This window comes from Ambystoma mexicanum, chromosome 2q, assembly GCF_040938575.1.
Source record: "Ambystoma mexicanum isolate Mex_15411 chromosome 2q, UKY_AmexF1_1, whole genome shotgun sequence".
In the NCBI taxonomy this organism is placed as follows: Eukaryota; Metazoa; Chordata; class Amphibia; order Caudata; family Ambystomatidae; genus Ambystoma; species Ambystoma mexicanum.
In genome coordinates, this window is record NC_090924.1 from 661,196,057 (window position 1) to 661,217,374 (window position 21,318).

The 21,318-nt window shown below is 41.3% G+C and overlaps 1 protein-coding gene across 2 annotated transcripts in view; it reads left to right on the forward strand.

Moving 5' to 3' along the window:
* Positions 1-21,318, forward strand: part of GRIN2A (glutamate ionotropic receptor NMDA type subunit 2A) — a 2,125,912-nt gene that overhangs the window by 1,490,358 nt on the left and 614,236 nt on the right. Inside the window, exons 6-8 of one of the 2 annotated variants that reach the window (XM_069647844.1) lie at positions 13,728-13,896; positions 14,034-14,187; positions 19,854-19,979. In XM_069647844.1, coding sequence (XP_069503945.1) covers positions 13,728-13,896; positions 14,034-14,187; positions 19,854-19,979 — 449 coding nt within the window. The remainder of the gene's footprint in view (positions 1-13,727; positions 13,897-14,033; positions 14,188-19,853; positions 19,980-21,318) is intronic. The other variant, XM_069647845.1, reaches the window with a different exon arrangement.

The window sequence follows — 21,318 nt, forward strand, 5'->3', positions numbered from 1 at the left end:
AGGAGGTGGCAGATGTCAGAGGAGTGTTTGACAGCAGTGCGAGAGTTGAGAGTGGCAATATGAAGAAAGTTGCAAGCCTTGAAGACATTCGGGGGAGGGGTACAGATCAGAGGTATGCCCTGTGGAGGAGAAAGAGCCCTAGGAGGGGAAGAGGAGGAGGAGGAGCGAGAGGGCAAGGTAGCCAAGGGGGGAGAGGAGGGGACAGCAGGAGATGAGAGGAAATTGATGAGGCGAGTTAAGCCCCTATCAATGAGGAGAAGATTGGCCTGAGGGCCTTGGACCATGACAGTGCTATTTAGGTAGGCACTAATGATGACAATTAGAGGAGTCGAAGGAAGCCATGAGAACTTCCCAGCAAGTGCCACCATTAATGGGAGAGGAGGAGATAGGGCAGAGCACAGCGACCATATGAGGAGTCCATAGATCTGGCGAAGAATAACAAAGAGGATGTCAGTGAGGGTCTGTCTGGAGGAATGACTGGAGTAGGTATCTGCAATAGGAAGACCAGGGTTAGAGGCCAAGATATCCTTTTTGAACTTCTTCCTACCAGACTTAGTGAGAAGGGAAGGATAGTCAATGAAGAAGCAGTTGGAAAAGATAGGAGAAACAGAAAGTGTCATGGGGGTGATAGCGAGGAGAGGATGGAGATACTGGGGGGGCTAAGGCAGGTAGGTGTGTGATCGCTGGGCTGGCAAGTTACAGAGAAGCAACAGTATACAAGCAAAATACAGAGCATTTTGCAATGGGCAGCAAGATTTTTAGCACAAAGCAAAAACAGCAAGATTTGACTTTTTAGCACAAAGCAAAAGCAGCAGGATTTGACTTTTTAGCACAAAGCAAAAACAGCAGAAGAGTTTGACTTTTTAGCACAAAGCAAAAACAGCTAGATTTGACTTTTTAGCACAAAGCAAAAACAGCAAGATTTGACTTTTTAGCACAAAGCAAAAACAGCAGGAGTTGACTTTTCATTCTTGGAATCAGATGTTAGCAAAGGGTTTTAGGAAGCATTGAGCATCAGGATGACAACATGGGTGTAACAAGTAGAAAGACCAGTGACAGTCAAAGGCGGTAGGAGCGAGTCTGTAAGGAGGGAACTAACACATAGTACTGGAGGAGGCAAAGTCAAGGCAGTCCGGATTTCTTAAAGGATTGAGGTGGCAGCATCATTGTGGTTAAGGTGCAGGGAGGATCCCAATTAGCGTTTTGGAAGCGGACAGGGAGCAGACAGGGGCCTTAGAAGTGGGTCTTTGCTGAGAGGGCCGACTAAAGTCTGCCGTTCCCTGATTGGATGAAAGAAAACAATCAGAAACCAATGGGAGTGCAGCACAGGGAGAGGTGGAAGGGCCAAAAAACTGTCAAATAAGCAGGCATAGTGGGAAAAGCGCCAGGTATTAAAAAGCTCAAAAAATGGCAGCACGTTGGAAATGCCAAATAAAGCAGTCCTTTCCAACAATTTTATGCAAATTTTGTTTTTTTCTTTTTCTTCTCTTTTTTTCCAATTTCGATTTTTCAGCTTCAATAATTCCCCTGGAGGTGCAGTAATGCAGAGCAAGTGCACCTACCTAATGGAATGCTCAGCAGCCATGCACAAACTACACACGTGCAGGAAAACAACAGATGGCCAGGAGGGTGGAAACAGGACCTCACTCTCTTATTAACAAAGGTGACCTGTGCACTGTGCACCTACACTAATCGTGCCCTGGCCATCTCCCTTCAATCCATTAGTATTGTGAGAACTCTCCCATCACTAATGTATGTCAGGCTCCTAGCACCAACATGAGTGTTGCATGCACAATTCAGAGTGACAGCCCTATTTGTGGCCTGTCATTGTAAAATGATAAAAAAGAAAGAAATATATTTCTATCCCTCATTGGAAGTTATAAATCAAAGTGGGCCAGCTGTGGTCCATGCTGTGGTTACCAACTTACAAAATACATTAGGGGTAATCATGACCCTCTTATTCATTGGATATTCCCCTATGCCTGTCAGCAAAGGGAGATAGAAAGACGTCTATTCTCTGCACACTAAACTTGTGAATTTGAGATGCACTTTAAATGCACACAAACAGCCTCTGATTTATGCAACTGCACTTTCCATAATACTAGATGCATACTTTTAAAGAGATCCCTGTATATTGTATATACATCTATATTCCCTAATTACGCAGTTGATCATTAGGCCCCTATCTAACATACAGTACAGGCACTTTATTATCTGCCAATCACAACCTAAGTGTATATGCGGCTCACGTCAAGATGCTTTAATAAAGCATGCATAGTGTGAAACCACTCAAATTAAACTTTAGCTAATAAATTATGTTTACAGCTATGAAAGAATTCAGACTAAGTTGAATTGACATTTTTATATACAGCCAGGAAGTGAAGCATTACATTCTCCTAGTACAGATTTGTATAGATGTGAGAATGAATGAATGAATGAATGAATGAATGAATGAATGAATGAATGGATGAATGGATGAATGAATGAATGCCTGAGACAAACCACTGGTTTGTGCATCATGCAGCATTATAGTGTAGAGGACCAGGTTGACCCATTTACCCTAACTCCTGCTCCCTCACCGCCCTCATACTGGAGCAGAAGGACAAGAGCTGCATGTGGGACCCCCTGTGTTGTTCCTATACTGCATCGAGTATACAAGAGACAATATGCACTCAGGAAACCATACCAAATGTACCCTTGCACTGAAAGAGTGGAAGGATGTCTGCACGCACCATTGATATCATGTAACACTGATTGAAATCTGATGAGGCCAGAGTGATGACATAAAGAGGATAAATGAGGATATACTGAAATGAAATTAACATATTTAAGAGTGACGTTGTAACCGAAGCAACAAGAGAAACATGCATGAAATGATAAAGTAAGCATGTATGCAGAAGAAGATAAAGTAACTTGCTGACCAATAAGTGTTAATACTCAGTAATGCAAGGTAGATGAGACATATAGAAGCCTGCTATAGAGGAAAATATAACATGGTACGGACAGCCATGCTAGGAAGATGGACGTCAGCGTGTGTAAAGTTTCATTCCAGCTAACTCCGAAAAAGACCAAAGGCGCAGAGTCAGGAGACGTTGGAAAACAGGTTTGTGTGCAGAACAAAGAGGAGTTTAGGTTGGCCTGGGATCACGGATGCTATTTCAAGGAATAATTGCAAAGCACAGAGGGAGGCAGACGGATAAGACATGAATGAGAGACATATTTCTCTTAGATTAAAGAAGGGGAAACATTTACAAGACCCAAGTATTGGACAATTAACAATAGATAAAGTTCCGACGAGATGGAGTGAGCAAGTCTCTAGAGGCCAGAAGGATCAATAACACCCAGCATAATTGAATCAAATAGCAGTAAATTGACAGATTTGTGAGCTGCTCAAACATGATGCAGAAGTTGAAAACAAGGGCTATTCATTAAGCCTTGGTGGAATTTAGTGATGTGCTCATACTCCTTTGAATGTCCCAGAACAGAGAGAAGGCTACAAGGTTAACTACAGACCAAAAACCTTGGCTTATGGTTGTACTGATGAGAGATGATGGACTAATTGGGAAAGCGGAGAGTAATCTGACGTGATTCATGCACCAGGGTTTTGTTTTGCTTACATGCTGCTAGCCAAGCTGAAAGTCCAAGGTTTGATGGGAATGCCAAACAATCAGTAGATGTATACAGCAACCTGCTATACAATGTTGCATAGACCAATGTGCTGCCATTTCGACCGGTATAATCAGTATTATACGTAATTAGAGGTAGTTCAAGGCATGTCCTACAGATAAGGGCCAGCCAATGAAGCACTAACCCACATGTACTCTATAAGTAGATATGTTCCCATACCTTTCCCTCCCGGCAATAGGCTTTATAGTTTGCCACGTAGGATGATGTCATAGATGACGCATATTGGGGTATAAGATCTCTGTGTAATCAAGTTTGTTGTTTGTGATTGTGTGATCAGCATTCCGATGTATGAGATTAAAGTGCTACTTTGCCATATTCTTTGAGTCTGTCGAGTTATTTGGTCTGAGATCTTTATTGGTAATTCCATCTAGCACAAGAGATGCTTCAAGGTGCTAGAGCAAAATAGGTTCATAGAAAAACATCACTGCATTCTTGGCCAGAAATAATTGCAATCAACAGACAATTATGATTTCTTTTTCTAGGGGTATTCCTCGGTGACTGCCTTGAGTATATTAACGATTTGCATTTCTTCTTCTTATATTGTTTTTCTTATAGGCAGCTGCCCTTCGTCGGGCACAGCTTTCTGCAATGTTAGTGTATATTGTAATTTTTGTATGATCTTTTGGCAGGTTCTATCATGAACTGTAGCAATATTTTCACTATGGGAAGCCTTTATCGAGCAGCAGCTTTGCTCATCAGAAATGTTCCTAGTTCCATTAGGTGTTTCCTTTCCATACAAGCATTTATGGCCCCTTCAGGTGTAAAATCCACAAAGGCTTAATGACCATCTTTATCATGAGCAGATGCACGATTTTGACTGAAAATGTTGTCCTGCGTCTGTGCTCTATCCTCATTCCATGATTTTGGACTGTTCTCTTTTTTAAATTTTTTTTCATTGCCACAGAGCTTCCTAAGTACACTATTGTGCCTGCTGTACATGTTCATCAGATTTACTGAAGGCCTCAATTTTCCTCTGATAGCCCAGTTTTGACAATATGATATGATAGATTATTTATAACGCGCTTAATACCCAGAGGTTTCTAAGCATGGACCCGTGGGTCGAACCTGTGTTGCTCTGTGTCGTCTTGCTTCCAAGGCAAGCACGTTGCCTACAGTGATTGTAGTGCAACCGTCACCACCCACATTTTTACAATCCATCAGTATTTCACTGAAATGCTAAAGCAGGCGGTGCTTTTGCAGGTAATTCACAACACCTCTCTACACCTAGTGAACTGCACTGTACACAGAACATATGCATTAAGTAGATTTAAAGGACATACTTAAGAACCAAACTTATCAAAATGCAATCCCTGTCCTTAGATTGACATATATCCTCTGGTAATATATGTAGAGTTAAAATGCAACACTCCAGATGTTTTGGACTACAACTCCCATGATTTCCACTGATCCCATCATTAGTATCAGTCAGATTCCTAATTGAGTAAGTCCATACTCAAGGTTTTCTAGAAGACTTCCAAGCTTGGTTGAATACATGTAACGCAACTTCAGGTGTTATCATAATTTTCAAAGGTCACATGATATCACTTTCTGTGGAATGATCAATTGCAAAATTCACAAGAAATCGCTTCATGTGATATCTTTAGCTATGTTAAGTTACTTTCTCTAAAGTTGGCATTTTGGTTAAGAGACATCCCTGTTGAATTGGCCACATATGTTTCTTACAGGTGGTTTTAGTACGCATGTATCTCTGTTAGTCGAGTGACATTCACTCATTCTTGTTTGACACCTGAATCCCTCTTTTCCGGTTAGAAATATATAACTGAACCATGAATAAACATGCCTAGCAAGAATTTTGGGGCCGCTTCAATTGTCTTAAAAGACTCATGTCTGAAGTCTGATGTCCTCTGTACGTTGTCATGTCAGAGCACACACAGAGAAAGGTTATGAAGGGGACCATGAAGTTTTATGCACATCTCCCTGTGAATTAAGAAGACTTTCACCACTGTGCTTGGCATCCCCACTGGGTAATGCAATCAAAAACACATGTACAGTTTGAGTACAGATTAGGAACAGTGTAATTAGCACACATGCCTTTGTGCTTTACCCCAATGGAACCTGCGCACATTTCCAATTAAGGATGATCAGATAACTCACACAAGCTGCACACGACATGTATTTAAAAGTGCCTTGACACTATTTTAGTCAGACAAATTAAAAGCCATAGTGAGGTTGCTGTACAAGATGGGCACATTGTGTCAGTGTTCCCCCCAAAAATATTGGCATGCAAAAAAATTGGCAAAAAATTACCATTTTTTTGTGGGGACATTATTACATGGAACAATCAGGGTTCATCCCTGCAACCTCCAAACCCTTTTTTTATTTTTAATGGGAAGCGGGGGACACCCATGCACCCCCGATGGCCCTGTGCCTATGTATATGATCACCTATATAATGTTGCCACAACCTTTTCCCGGCGACATTACATAAGGCAACCATATGTATAGGGTGTTTATTACCTGATACCAGGCCAGTGCTCCTTTGAAGCAAGTACATTTTAGTAAGACATTGCAAAAGGAAACTTTATTCTTGTGTTTAGTTGTTTTGGTCAGCTGAGTTTACCACTTCGAATTGTGAATGTAGGCACTTTGTGATGGTGTCAATTGGGAAACGATAGTGATGCTGTGCAATTCAAAGGAGCACAGACGCATATAAACCTAGCATGTTTGAAGACATACAGGGACATTAGTACCATTAATTTCAAGCCTGTAATATCCAAAATATAGACCCCACCTGAATTCCAAGAAGTCATAATAATCATTTGAATGCATACTCATTTCATAAGAGAATCCCTCTCCAAAGTGGCATTGCATTCTAATACTACACAAATTGTATTAATACTACACAAGCAATCATATTCAAAAAGAGAACAACATAGTTGATCAAATTTGGCTTTACTCCAATTTAAGTAATGCCAAACTTGATTGGTTTCTATTTAATAATTGTTTATTCAGTATTAGAATACTATTTAACCAATAGTGTCTTTTTTGGGCAGATAGACTTGCTTTAGTATGGTTTTATTTTTTTATTTGTTTACTATGCAATGGATATAAAATCAACCTTCTGCATCAAATATAAAATACAATAAAATATATTAATCACATACAATATCATTAATACATAACAATTCATCATTTCATTTTAGCCATAAAATCAACACTTTTGCTTGTTCACAGAACTGCGTTTCATCTAATTGTTAAAACCTCAATTTCGGCTGACATCATTCAAACGAGAGATAGCTTACTCTGCCCTCCGCATCATGTCTTTCCAGATGTAAAAGGCTCCCTCCTTTGCTACTATAGATCTGGCACAATATATATTGCTCCGGAATTGGTCAGATGATACAAAATACTCATGATGTGTATCCAGTGCGTACCCTTTGTGATACAACTTGGTCAAATTAAGGCAGTCTGTGAGTACATGACGAATACCTTCAACAGAGCACTTGCATAGCCTGCACACCCTTTCTTCATATGGAGTCCATCAACCCAAATGTTCTTTAGTGGGGATAATGTCAAATCTGAATGTGCAACCCTATGGCATGGGTGCAATCTACAATGCAATCTACAATGGATGCAATTTACAATTTCCTATCTTCTGGCTTTGATGCAAGCAGCCTAATACCTTTACCCAGTCCTGCGGAGTCTAAATGCATTGCAACCCAGTAACAACAATGTAGCCTACAAACAATGCTAATTACAATGAGTGACTAGTAGCAACATGTGGCAAGCTCCTAAATCGTCAGCATTTCTCTCACTCTCCCCACACACATTGACACTTTCTAATGAGACAATACCTGACTGATGATCCCCTTCTATCAACCCAAACCCTTACGAGTGTGTGTGCCGATTCCCTGGTGCATGTGTCTTGGCAAACAGCTTCTAATCAGTAGGCCTCATTCAACAATACTCCCCTCTGGATGTGAATGATCTCCCAGGCAGGTGTCATGGCCACAGGCCCCAGAACACAAAAAACACACCATCTAGTGATGGGAGCAATGGGTTACTTGACTCACCTATGTCCCTTTGGGAATCATAAACACAGGGGCCCTGGCTGGACTCAGTCCTGGCTCCTGTGCCAGGCTCATATAGAGATGTGAGCAGGAACACTTTTTTTCAGTGCAGGAGTGCTTTTACTTTATTTCAGTGCATGAGTGCTTTTTTTTTTACTAGAACGTTCCAGGAGCTGAAAGCCTTTATTCCAGAGAACATCCTCATGTGCTGACTCATCGGATGTGGCAGGCAGGCTGAACCTGGTGGGTGTGGCTTCAGAAGCTCAGCTACATAAAATGCTCCATCCTTAAGGCCGGTGCTTCATGTTACTGTGCACTTGCGTGCAACATGACGCTCATTGCCACCTCAACCAGTTTACTTACCTTTGAAACCAGGCGTTCTCCTGCATACTCACCTCCAGGAAACCAGTGCTTCATCGCTTCATCTGCAGACTCTTCTCCTGACATACAGTGATCTTGAAGCCCACGCCGCAGCACCGCACTCCGCATCCACGAACTCGGACGCTGTGAAGAAGAAGAAAGACAAGGTTAGAACACCCATCCTAGGGCCGTGTCACATTTGAACCCCACTCGACCCTTAGTTAACAATTTATCAGCAACTGTACTGCTGCAGCTTCGTTCCTCATTCCTTCCGGCTGCCGCCTCGAGCTCCACAGATTCTGCCGGGCTGACAACATCACCTGCAAGGGAAGAAAGCAAAAGAGCAAACATCAAAAGTGGAACGGACAGCAATACAAGACAACAAACTTTACACTACAACAAAAACAGACGAGGAAAGACAAAGGCAAACAGGAACACTTACCTGAAGTATAGTGGCTTAGTCGCAACAGGATTGGATTACCACGTGCAAGGGACCAGTGAAGGAACTCGGTCCAGATCATACAAGCACCCCTGCCAGAAGCAGCAGGATGGAGTGCTCACCTAAACTAATCAACAGGTGAGCATTCCAGGGACAGCACATCCCACAGGTACCACAGTTTGGGAGAAGTGGTCTGGATGGGGATCAGGTGCACAAGCTGGCATAATAATGCCTCCTATTCTCCACGCAGGAGCAGTCCCAAGCAGCATCACCCATTACCACCGGTCACCACATAAGCACAGAGGGCGAAGTCGGGCCCGAGCTACCTCACCACTGTGAGGGCTGCAAATGTTCCCCAATGCCTCCGCAGAGACCAGGTGAGCATAACAGCAGGCCTCTCTCTGCTCCCATCTCAAACTGGGCCACTCTCTGTGCTTGTCCCCCACCGATGTGCTCTCGCTGTGCGTCAAGCCTCTACCAAACCCTCGAACTCTAACTGCTCTCCCAAAATGCTCTGCCAAGCCAATATGCTGACTGCTCCCTCTCTTATCTACTCGATGTGCATCTCAATCTCCTGGCTGCATCTCCCAGGAAGTGTGACTGCTCTCTCTCCAACTGCTCTAATGACTGCAAAACCTCACTCATGGATATGCTGTGCTGTGACTCAAGTCATCACTAAGGTTACATGTATTTCACTTAGCTAGCATTCTCTTAAAGCAGAAGTGCCATGGAGTCTCCCTACTTCTTTGCAGATGTTCTCAGTCACTGTGACATTCAAAGAACAGGATGGAACTGCGTCTTTCTGTCTCTTGCATGGCATCCATTGCAAAATCATAACACTTCTCCACATACAGCTAAGGACCTTCTACCACAATCTGTGCAAAACACTCACTCCATATCGCTCCCACCTTCCTGATGTTTGCACATTCAAGGGGAGGCCAGCTAAGCTACCATCTCATCCCTTCTACTTGGGCAAAAGCCACAGTCTCTCTGCCTGCCTTTGTTTACCTTCCTCAAACTCACAGTGTACCATAAACAAACTTTCTGCGGAAAGTGGCTCTTCTTCAGTGTGGCTCAGAATGGCTCAGAGAGCCAGTTTCATGCTGTAGTGCCTAGCTCCCATCATATGTCTTCAATCACTACATAAAATGGATCAGTGTACATTCTAAATGCATGCACATGCGTGTCTCTAATGCAAACATGGCAACAATATTTCTAAGCAAACCCTTCACATGATAGGGCCTATTTCTCTAGCAAATGCATACAAAATGTGGCTTTCAATGGCATAACAATGTGGCATATATCTGGAAATGTAGAATGGAAATTATCTCAAATTGATATCTAGAAATGATCTGATGATAACTCATAACTGGCCAGCATATTATCTGGACTAACAACAGGGCAGTAGGGCAATGTTAAAGATAGATTCACGATTATGGGCCTTATTCACAAAGTGTTTTTCAATGGGGCTTTCCCATTGATAAATGTTGTTGTAAGTCAGGCACCACAACTTCCACAACAATAACACTTTCAGTAGAATGAGCAACCACACAGTCACAGGCATTTGCACAGTCACAGGCATTTTGCACACCAAGAGAGCATATTAGTATATCTGCCAATCATTCAATGAAATCCACTTAAGTCTGAGATGTTGGCCATTTTGATGCTGTAGGACCTACCATTGTATGCCTGCCTCAAAAATACATGCTATATTTGTCAGCTACATTAAGTACACAATGGCAATCGAATGAGTATTCACATTCAAAATTCTGTCATTTTTAAAGTGAGAAAAAAGAAAGAATTTAGTTTTAAATGTTTCTGATATAGCAAATCTTTCTGCATAACAGACCAGGTGAGCCAACTAATAGGACTGACTGCATTAGTTCAAACTCATAACTCAAGAGGGGTAAACACAGCACAACTACATTACTGAACGAATCAGGAGTCCTACAAAATGCAATGTATCTTTCCACACATAACTTGTGCTACATTTGTAAAGATGATCTGCTACGATTTTTTAATTTTATTTTCCCATTCAGTGTTTTAACTCATAATTCTCCTTAGCTCAAAAAGTAAAGTACATTCTATTAACCCACATTATTATAGGAATAAATAGAGCATGCCCTCTCATATAGTGTTATTCTCTGTGTTTAAATTTGTTAGTGTGTTTGCTAATCAAATTAGTGCCCTGAGCACCCTGAAGAATATCTCATACAGGTGATAGACAGAAACATGTTGGACTAAGGTTATTTTGGGGATAACATTTATCATATAGAGTGTGTACAGCAATGGATTTAACCAAGATTACATCATTGTTTTAAATGCTCAATGAATAAACAATCAATATTCAATAAACCACGTTTGTTGAACATGTAGGATGAATTATGGTTTTGGAAGAAGTAAGTCATGCAACAGTTTACAGTAAACAAAATGAAAATGCAAGAACATAAGTTTGGATGTACAGCGACTGGTTAGTCACTGTGTCTCTATTCAGATAAGTACAGTAGGTAAACAAATCCTTGTTTAAAAGTGCATGACTAGTTCTTGAACATTTTACCTGTACTACCATGAATACCTCTCTTCATGTAAACAGGGAATACATTACTAGTACAAAAGTCATTTATTCTCTTTTCTAGTCTTGCATAATGTCCAAGATACCTTTACAATATGCACACACACAAAACACGATACAAAAAAAGATGATTAAAGAATGGTAGTTGATATAGTGGCTCTCACTACCTGCAAATGTTGTATCCACATTTCCAGAAGTGACCAATAATACTGCGTTTTCTGGCACATCAAATAGGTTAATTCATTGTATATGGAATGACATCACCTGGGCGACCTCTTTTTATGTGGAGTTTCAGATGTTGTACTTGCTCCACTCAGCCAAAACATGTTGAAAGACCACTCCTTCAGCCAGAGATTCCCCATTATGAATGTGGCTATTCGAAGCAAAACAATTGGCAGCTCTGTTTCTGTATATGTGTCTTTCCTGTAATCAAATGTGTAATAGAAATGAAAATAAAAAACATACATGACATCCAAGTGACATCAAATAATGCCTATCCATTCAAAGAAATCATAGCATGTGACCTTCAGTCTATTGTTTGCCTTGCAAGGCCATTTTATTTTTAAATAGGTGTGATAGTAATTGATAAAAAGTAAACACAATCAGCTAATAATAGGCAAGTACTGAGAATAACTAAACAACATGGAGAAGTGTGTCGTCTATAAAGGGAGCAATTCCAGCCACTATGTAACCACGTTAAGATGTACATTTAACCTGATATTGAAAGCAACATCTTTTTGGCAGTCCTGTTGTGACATATAGAAGAGTCGGCTATGGCAACAGGGAGGCTAGATAGGCTTCAAACCGGCGTGTGTAGGGGATATTCCGAGAACATTAGTGGGGTAGTCATCAGAGAGTTTCAGGCGAGGACACGTACAGACCGGAACACGCAGATATACGTGGCTTTGATCGACCTCTCTGCAACCTTTGACAGGGTAAACTGTGGTACACTGTGGTTAAAACTACCAAAATGCGGCTTACCAAGTGTTTTTTTTTACATCTGATCATTGGTTTGCATGAACATTCTGGTATTTATATGTGCTTGACTTAAGCTGGCACCTTTCATGTAGAATTAAAACTGACTCTTGTCTAAGGCAGGGATGAATTCTAGCTCCCTGCCTATTTAATCTGTACATATCAGAAAAAGGAGGAACGTTAAATGTAGCCACATTTATTGCCCCCATGTTTGGGAAAATTAAGGCGTCATGGTTGGCCCATCCAGACGACTTCTTACTCTTGAAGTGCTTCCTGAATGGAATGCAAAGTTTACTCTCATCGTTCTCTACTTATGCAGAAGGAAACAGTTTAATAATCAACCCCTTAAAAACTAACATCCTGGAGTTGTTAGGACGGAGGAGGAGAGAGCTCAGTTCATGGCTTCCTCGAGACTCTCCTGTTTCCAGCATGGTCAGCCTAAAATACTTGTGTTGCCACATTTCAGCATATCAATCAGTGAGAGATATAAAGGCTATATTAAATCTAAACGTGAATAACTTAACTAACCAGCTTGTGAAGTAGGTTTTCTATAAAGGTAGCCATTCAATTCTATGAGGGGAAGGTGATTCCCAAATTGACATATGGTTTGGAACTCAGGCCGATGGAATAGTATTCTTGGCTGGACACTCTTGAGGGGAAGATGTGGAGGTGAGTTTTGAGAATGATCCAAGCTGGGGCTTCTTTCTTTAAGGCCCCGGGTTCCGTGGCTCCCTCTGTCTCTATACCGAAAGTTTGTCGCATCTGTCGCAGCCTCATTCTATACTGAAGCAGATTATGACTTACAAACCATGGACCAATCTTGATCTGCCTTATTTAGTTTTCTTGGGAAACTGAGAACTTACTGTGAATCCCTCCTCGGTGAGCTTCAAGCAGACATTGACCTATTGATTTCAAGGCCAATGAAAGTTAAAGAGGCTCTCTAGAAAAGGGAATGGACACATTTTATTGACTCTTTCTTTGTTACCCCTCTCTGCAGCATTTATCCATGGATATAAAAGTAGGGTGACGATTTCTCTGTATTTAACATTGTTCCCGTACCTGCACTACTTCTCCCTACAAAGCGATTTCGGTGGAACTTGCTGCTCACAAAGGAGATACACTTAAGAAGACGGTTGATAGATCATTCAGAAGTCGCTTGTCTGTTTTGTAGACCAATGAGGTTGTGGAAACAGTCAAACATTTGTTACGGAATGACCGGCTCTCCATTCTGAAAGACAGATATATTTTAAAAAATGGATAGGTGTTACAAATTGGTCAGAATTAAATAATCTGTGGAAAAGATGTCTGGACACCCTTTTTACTTCTGACAGTCTCGCCTTAGCATCGTTTATAAACAAAGGTGATAGCTTGCCAATCTCTGATGTTTGGTTTTATTTTATTTTTACCAGATTATTTTTACAATTAGTAATGTATTTAAAAAACATGTTTGTACTATTGTATTAACTTTGCATTTTAAATGATGAATTTGTATGACGTTGCATTTTATTGTTTTAAATGTTTGAATAAACAATATACAAATAAAAAAAAAAATAAATAAACATTTAACCTGTCATTTTAATTGCAACTGAAATTAGGAGAAAAACCTTTCACTTTCTTATGGTTTAAGCTAATTTTGAGTAATTAGTCTATTTGTGCGTTCACAGCAATTCGACCACCGAGGGGACTTACATCAAGAAATGCTGCAAGGGATTCTGCATTGATATTCTAAAGAAGTTGTCAAAAACTGTAAAGTTCAGCTATGATCTCTACCTGGTAACCAACGGCAAGCATGGGAAGAAAATCAAGAATGTTTGGAATGGAATGATTGGTGAAGTAAGTTTTGTTAGGTAAAAAAACAACAAAAAAACTCTTAAGTAAACCTTGACCACATGCCTTAAATGTAAAACTCTGCAGCCCTTTTCTGATTGTGTCTATTTTTTCATCTTCCCACAACCTATGCTTGCAACTAGGTGGTGTATCAACGAGCAGTGATGGCCGTGGGCTCGCTCACAATAAATGAAGAACGTTCAGAGGTGGTTGACTTCTCTGTTCCATTTGTCGAAACTGGAATCACTGTTATGGTCTCAAGGAGCAATGGCACAGTCTCTCCATCCGCTTTCCTTGGTAGGTGTCCTCCAGAGAAATTAGGGTCACTTTCTAGATACATTTGTCTGTGTTCCATTAGGTGCCATGATCACATGTCTGCACTTCCCAGTTTATCCTCACCAATAACTCATTGATTTCCAAATTCACTTGAAAAAGAACTTTCCATACTCGTAGGTGCAGTTTCACAAGCCATGTATTTCTTTTTTAAAAGTGACTTGCACCTAGAAAAGATATAGCTAATAGAAGTTTAGATTACACAGAATTAAAAGGTAACACTCCAATGTCAATAAGTGTACGTTTTGAGCGTGTAATCTTATGATTATGTTCATTTCACACAATTGACTGGAAAAGTAGGCACAATGTTGAGGCCTCCAGATTGTGAGTTTTTTGTCTTGGGTGTCTTGGGAGTGTGTATGTGACAGATGTTTTTCCCACCTTCTTGGAAGGTGACATAGACTAAACTTCCTTTTCTGACTTGTAAATTACTGACCATAACAAGTGCTTGAAACACACTTCTTTTATGCAGTTGAAAATGCACAGCTTTCCTTTGTTTCACGTTTTCCTTAATCTGACAGTTCCAAACTTTGAGATCACCCCCTTTAAATACTAGGGGTGAGTATGTTTGTCCTGAATTCCTGTAAGGAAACACAGTAGGCTCCACCCAATCCGGCAATTAGATCCTCAAATATTTTTTGCTCGACATGTTTAATTAACCCATTACGTCCCATGGAGGTAGACAAACAAGAAGTATTAAGTCTACGATTTGAAGTAGGTTTCAACACACTATTCCATGAGCTTGAGGAACTTTTATTTAGACCCAAGTCTTACATCTTGGCGACCTTATTTTTGATGCTGAATACAACCTCTGTGTTGATTGGTTTTGATATCGTTGGCACTCTATTTTCCGAGTCATCCAAACACTCGTTTTTCTAGGAGAAAAGGGCCAAATACTGAAGAAGCGACTCCCAAAACCAGGTTGGCTGGTTCTAATGGTCACATATAATCCATTTACAGACCAATGCTTCTCTTAACCCACCAGTAAGACATATGCCTGTGCTTCCTCATGACGATGTGAGGGAGGAATCTCAGAGAGATAAATGCGTCTCTGATCACACAGAGAGTTGGAATTCTCCCGGAATATAAACTTTGAACTCAATATCACATACACACATTCAGGTTGTGCAAAATGGAAACAGTAATATTGAAATGCTATCCTGGGTGTGGGGTAAGCACTCAGAACAGGGATGACCTATAGGGAACTCTGGGGATTGCCAGGTAGGCCTCTGCATCCTTGCCCTCTTTTGTGTAGTAAAATATTTTATTTCCACATGTTCTCATTGGAAAAGGCTTGGGTCTGGCTAAAAATGTGCAATATGGGGCCACTTTGATAATTATCTCCAGGGCTTCTTTTGGTTCCCAGTCCACCCCTGACTCAAAAGTGCCTTATGGGCACACGGAAGCTCAGGGAGCTGTATATCTGGAATGAGTGTCACAATTGCAGCACACTAATTGAACAAGCCATGCCAGTGTTGGTGAACAGTATGCTTTTGGTCGCTTGATGTAAGGTAATTTAAAATCAGTATTTAAAAGAACAAGCCAGCAAACAATGCATATTACACAGGGACCTGAAAGACTCTGACAACAAATGGCCGTAAAAGTAATACATAAAGGTGTCTGACAAGGAATACATAGAATTATTGCTTACAGCAAAGTGAGAAAAACATAAGTATTTGTGCAACAACAAAACAGCAAATGGTTAAACTCACCACACTAAATAATCAATAGGGAGACCAGTGACCAGAGCAGAGAAAACCATCAACAAACCACACCAGGGAAACACAAGCAGGGAAAACAAGAACAAGCCCTCTCCCCTACCTATCCACAGAAGGAAAGTTAAGGAAAAGAGAATTAAACATTGAAATAGGGCAAGTCTATAAACAGAGACCGATCAGGAAAATGGGGTACCCTGAAGTTCAGTGCTAGGTAAGAAAACTATCATACACAGACTGTTCTGAACAGGAACAGACAAACACTAAAATAGAACAGGACGAGGAAACACTATACCTTGCTATCAACTTTAGCGCAGAATACACAAAGATTACCAAACAGTGCAATCTCGGGCAGCAGGAAAATAATGACAAGTAAGACACAGTGTGAATCTAGGAATTCACGAACAGGGAACTAGGAAAAAGCAACTACAAACTAGGCACAGAGGGCAAGGCTACAAAGAACCCCTACCCCCCAATGACCAACACAGTGGGCAGGCTTTTTAATCTAACCAATGATAGATAACCTGCCACAGGTGTGTGAGCAAATGGTAACATCTTCCGGCCAAATGTGTTCGGTATCATCGACCAATCCTTGGCCTTCAAGAAGGGAAATGAAGCAGTCTATAAAGCAATTTCGGTAGCCTATATGATGGGCTAAGAAAAAAAAAACAAATTGGCTGCCAATATCTCCAAATAAATCCACATCAGAAGGGAATTTTGAAATGCAATCCTGAAGCTTAAAGACCATTTTAACCCTCCCTAATGAATGAGCCTGTTTTTAGATGTGGCAGGAGGGTGAAGGAGATTCCTTATCATACAAAACTGCTGAGGAACATGCAGAACCTTTGTTGTCCCACCATACTTTCTATTAGGTTGAAAACTAGGGGCAATCTTCCTCAACTGTACTGCCCAGTTTAGGACAGTAAGACGGACCGTCTCTTCTCTGTCTCTTTCACTTTAGGAATCCAGCATCCTTGAATCACAAGTGCTAATTAGACTTGACATTAGTGCCCACTGTTGTTTCTCTCAGTCAATCAGCTTTGCAGATAAGACATTAAAAGAACCAAAGGCTTCACCTTATGAAATGACATGATATTTTATTTATATCGTGCTCATACACAAGTGTTTCAGAGCGCAAGAGCATGACTGGGTTTCTTGCCACTGGTGCTAGTCTTCCAGAGATTATCACTCCTTCTTTGCCCTACAGAGGTCTGCCAATATGTTTCTTCGTTTGACCTCAACGTCGACCAGATACCCACTTAATTTGTCCTCTTCCTCTATCTCTATATTTTAGGGAATTCTTGAAACTTTGGATGAGGTTTCTCAGCTGTCAGCTTTGTTTGTCTACTGTCCCTCTTGGCCTTTTTCTGATCACGTCACCATCTTTAGTTGTACTCATTTTCTCAGGACCAATCTTAACTACGGCCACTTTAGAATAGGGAAGACCATGTCCAAGGTGTATCCATCTAGCTACTCAGAACAGACTACCACCTTTCTCAGTGGCATGGGTCCTTTTGATAAACTTATTAGAATGTGTAGTTGTCACTAGTCCTGCTTCAACTATAAAGAAACTAACCAGAATACCCCTTGTGCAATTACCTTAGTCAATTTAGCTGTTCTGTTTGGGTCAGTGTTAGTACCTGCAAAGAAGCTGTGGCCCATTCTCTGACCATTGCTCACCCAGGTGATGTTTCTTGCAGGCCCAGGTGTTCTAACTTTGGAGAATTACATTATTTTGTTCCTGTTTGTGGTCACCTGTCAAATGTGTAGGCTTTATAGGCTTTACATCACTAAAGTATGCGGGGAGATCTATGTTTCTCTTGGTTCACTTGGTTCACTATGTTCCACCAAGAAGCCCAGATTCTAATTGAAGGCTGCCCTGGGACCCCTCCCTGGTTAATCGTTGGCATTCCTTCCTATCCAGGACCCCTCCTATGGGTGTGATTCTTGGGCCTTTTGTTTAAACACAGACTAAGTATCTAGAGTCTGAGAGCTCCAAGATACTTATTGAGAAAATGAGTAATCTCCTTGAATTAATCTGCTTTCCTCCCAGCAAGAAAGCCATTTTACCTTACTACTCAATGGCCCAAGCCAGACATATGCAGGTTTTCAATATTTTAAAAAACAAATAGTCCCTGCATCATTTCAGATACTCTTCGGGTGATATGCTTTACCTCATAGGTGTACCTTCTTTCATAAAAGTATGAACAGACTTTCTTCTGTCCATACTTCTGATCCATATTATACTTGCATCCCAGGCCTGCACTGTACTTTTTTAACACTTTAAGTGCCAAGGACGAGTATACTCGTTCTTTTTAAATAGACTTCAATAATAGACTGGCACTTTCCATCCAATTCTCTTTTTGAACACCATGTACATCGCAAATTAACTCATTTACAAATATCAACCACCACCTCAGGCTAGAAAAAACATGCGCCTAGGTCTCAGGTGATGAAACGTGCTAAGATGTTTGTAACTCTTACCAGTTGCCCTTAGAGTCACCTTCATGCTGCCAGTCATCGGGTTCTAAGCCTTTTCATCTTTCTCGTTTATGTTTTCAGGGCCTTTTTTTCTCCAGAGTTTGTAATCAAGAGATGTGGGTTTTTTGCGCACCTGACAGCAGGCAGTCTTTCTCCACTTAGGCCACACCCTGCAGCACCCACAATGTCCTCCTCATTCAGGCGCACTGTAGTCTCTAGGAATGTGTGATGTATACAGGTGCTATTGTGTGCTTATGCCCCAGCATGTCAGTGGATCATGTTATTACATCCCGTGGGGGTTGGCAGTAGACTCCCAGGAACCTCCGTTTTTATCCACGAGTGACCCTGAAGTTTTCCAGATGAATCTCCTGAAAAGTAAAATGAAAGTTCTTGCCACTTATAGCTCAAAAATATAGTTTGTATATTTTTTTTATTTTTGCCAGAACTAGTTTTCCAATCTCTAGTAACAACAATGAACACAATCTTCTCCTTACCTTCCTCTCCCATCCCTTTCCTCCCACTTATAACCTCCTTCGTTTACAAAACCCAGCAAATAAATCAAAATATATAGTTGCTATGCAACAATCTGCAAATATGGTGCTATTTTCCTTTTACCTGACAAGCAGTGCTGACAGGCAGTATCCATGCTCTGCCGGGTAACATGCTGCAACCAAATCCACCATTATGTGGATATCTAGACATATTCATCATGGTGTACAAGCTTCCCCATAGGCAAGAAGGATGGTGACACAAATCCTGGACTACCAAAACTACCACAATGCGTGTCTTCTGCACAAACCAAGAGCAATTTGATGTTATTACAGAGCGTCTCATGATCACCTGCAAATGCATGTAGATCCTTAGCTATACAATGTAAGTTCAAGTGTATCAATGTTTGAAAATGTTATTTTTCCGAATCTTTGATCTGTAATTATCATAGCCTTCCCTATTATTTGCATTTCTGTAACTTTAAGTTTGAAAACAGAAATTCAATGTATTTTGTATTCGGGGTGATGTTTAATACATTTTCTTTTTCAAATTTGCTTTCCACTCCACACGCCACCTGAGCCCCCTGCATTTTGCCTCACTCAATCGTGGATGCATCTGCACAAGACCCCAAGTCACACTATTTGAATGTGTATGTTATACCCTAGGTCACCCCGATTCTTGAATTTCGGATTTTCAAACTTATCATTTTACAAACTTTAATTCCCAAACTTATTGGTATGAATGTGTATGTATACGAAGCTTGCTCCACTATGATCTAAGATGCAATTGCAGTAAATTCCTGGCTTGTGATATTTTAATGGTTAATAGCTGTGCAGCGCTTCGTTGCTGACCACTGATGTGGTTTTAGGCATTAGAATTCTCGTTGTGCTGTGATTGGTTAATGACCCGTGTTTTTGTTTCTTTTCTGTCTCCGTTTTGCTGCAGAACCTTTTAGTGCTTCTGTCTGGGTGATGATGTTTGTGATGCTTCTCATTGTGTCCGCCATGGCTGTGTTTATATTTGAGTACTTTAGTCCTGTTGGATATAACAGGAACTTAGCACAGGGCAAAGGTAAGCTTTATCTTTTACCACCATAAACAGATCATCACATTATCCCCTTTCCCCCCACCACTCCTTCTCCCATATGTGCCTCAGAATACACTGTGCTATTTATTGTCCAGAGTTGTGATTGCTGTAACAATTAAGCGTTATAGTTTACAGGGAGGGGTCATTTTCATGGAATAATGCCCACCCCTTGCTATGGAACATGGCAAGGCCGAGGGCAATATGTTTGTGAAGTATATTGGGAAAGGGCAGTATCTCAAGTGATAATGACCCCTCTTAAAGTCTATGCGACTACAAGCAATTTGTTGAAAAGTGAAATTAAATAGTGTTCACAGGACGTGCTGTTAAAATGCTGCTGAAGACAACATTTTTGAAAGAGGGCAATGCAAGTCGTGAATGACTGCATTCTCACCACCCTGATTGGGTAGAAGAGGTAAATAACGACTTCCACGTAGTGATTACTTTTGCAAGCCTAGATTGTACAGTAACAATGAAACAAATTCAGTGAAATGTACCAAAAGTGAACTCTAAACAGAACACACGTCGCTTCTGTCTGAGATTCCTTTCTCCCACTGTACAGAGTGCCACATTTGATGGGATGGTGGGTGATAAGTAGCTCTTGATGGCTCCACTGTATTTCAAGCATTGCACTTCCAAATTATGAGAAAGTGACCATGAACATCAGAAAGCTACCTTACTGACAAATTGGGCTCAGTGTGAACCAAACTCCTCATGAGACTATGGGCCTCATTACGACCCTGGCGGTCCCGTAATGAAGGGTGCCGGTACGGGAGCGCCTATTACAAGGTTCCCTTTGCGAGACCCGGAACAGATGTCTGGTAAAACCTGTTATTACCTCCCTCCCCATTCCCATTGAACCCTATATGGGCTCAATTGGGAATGGGGAATGGTTCCTTCAAGTAGGAGTTACCGGGTCCTCTAATGTTGGAATGACCCGGTAATTCCCCATTGAAGGAACCCGGTATTGGAGCCCGATATGGAGGCAACCATGCGCTAATAGCACCATGGCTGCCTCCATACTCGTAATGAGGCCCTATATGTTGCCATGGTGCATAATATTCATTAGTACCTGGCGAGGGCGCATTCAGAATGAGAGAACCATTCTGATTGTCCCTCGCCGAGGCATTACCCTGCCGGGAATCTCTCGGCTGTGATTCCATGGCCATTGTTCCCAGCAGGGAGTGTAGCAGCCCCTCAGTCAATGAGGAGGCTCGAAGTGGGGCCATCCCCGCTCCGAGCCTTCACGGCTGAGAAGCTGCCTCCACTCCTCACTGGGGACTTGGGTAAGTTATTATTTTTTTAGGGGTTTCTCCTCCCTCCTCCC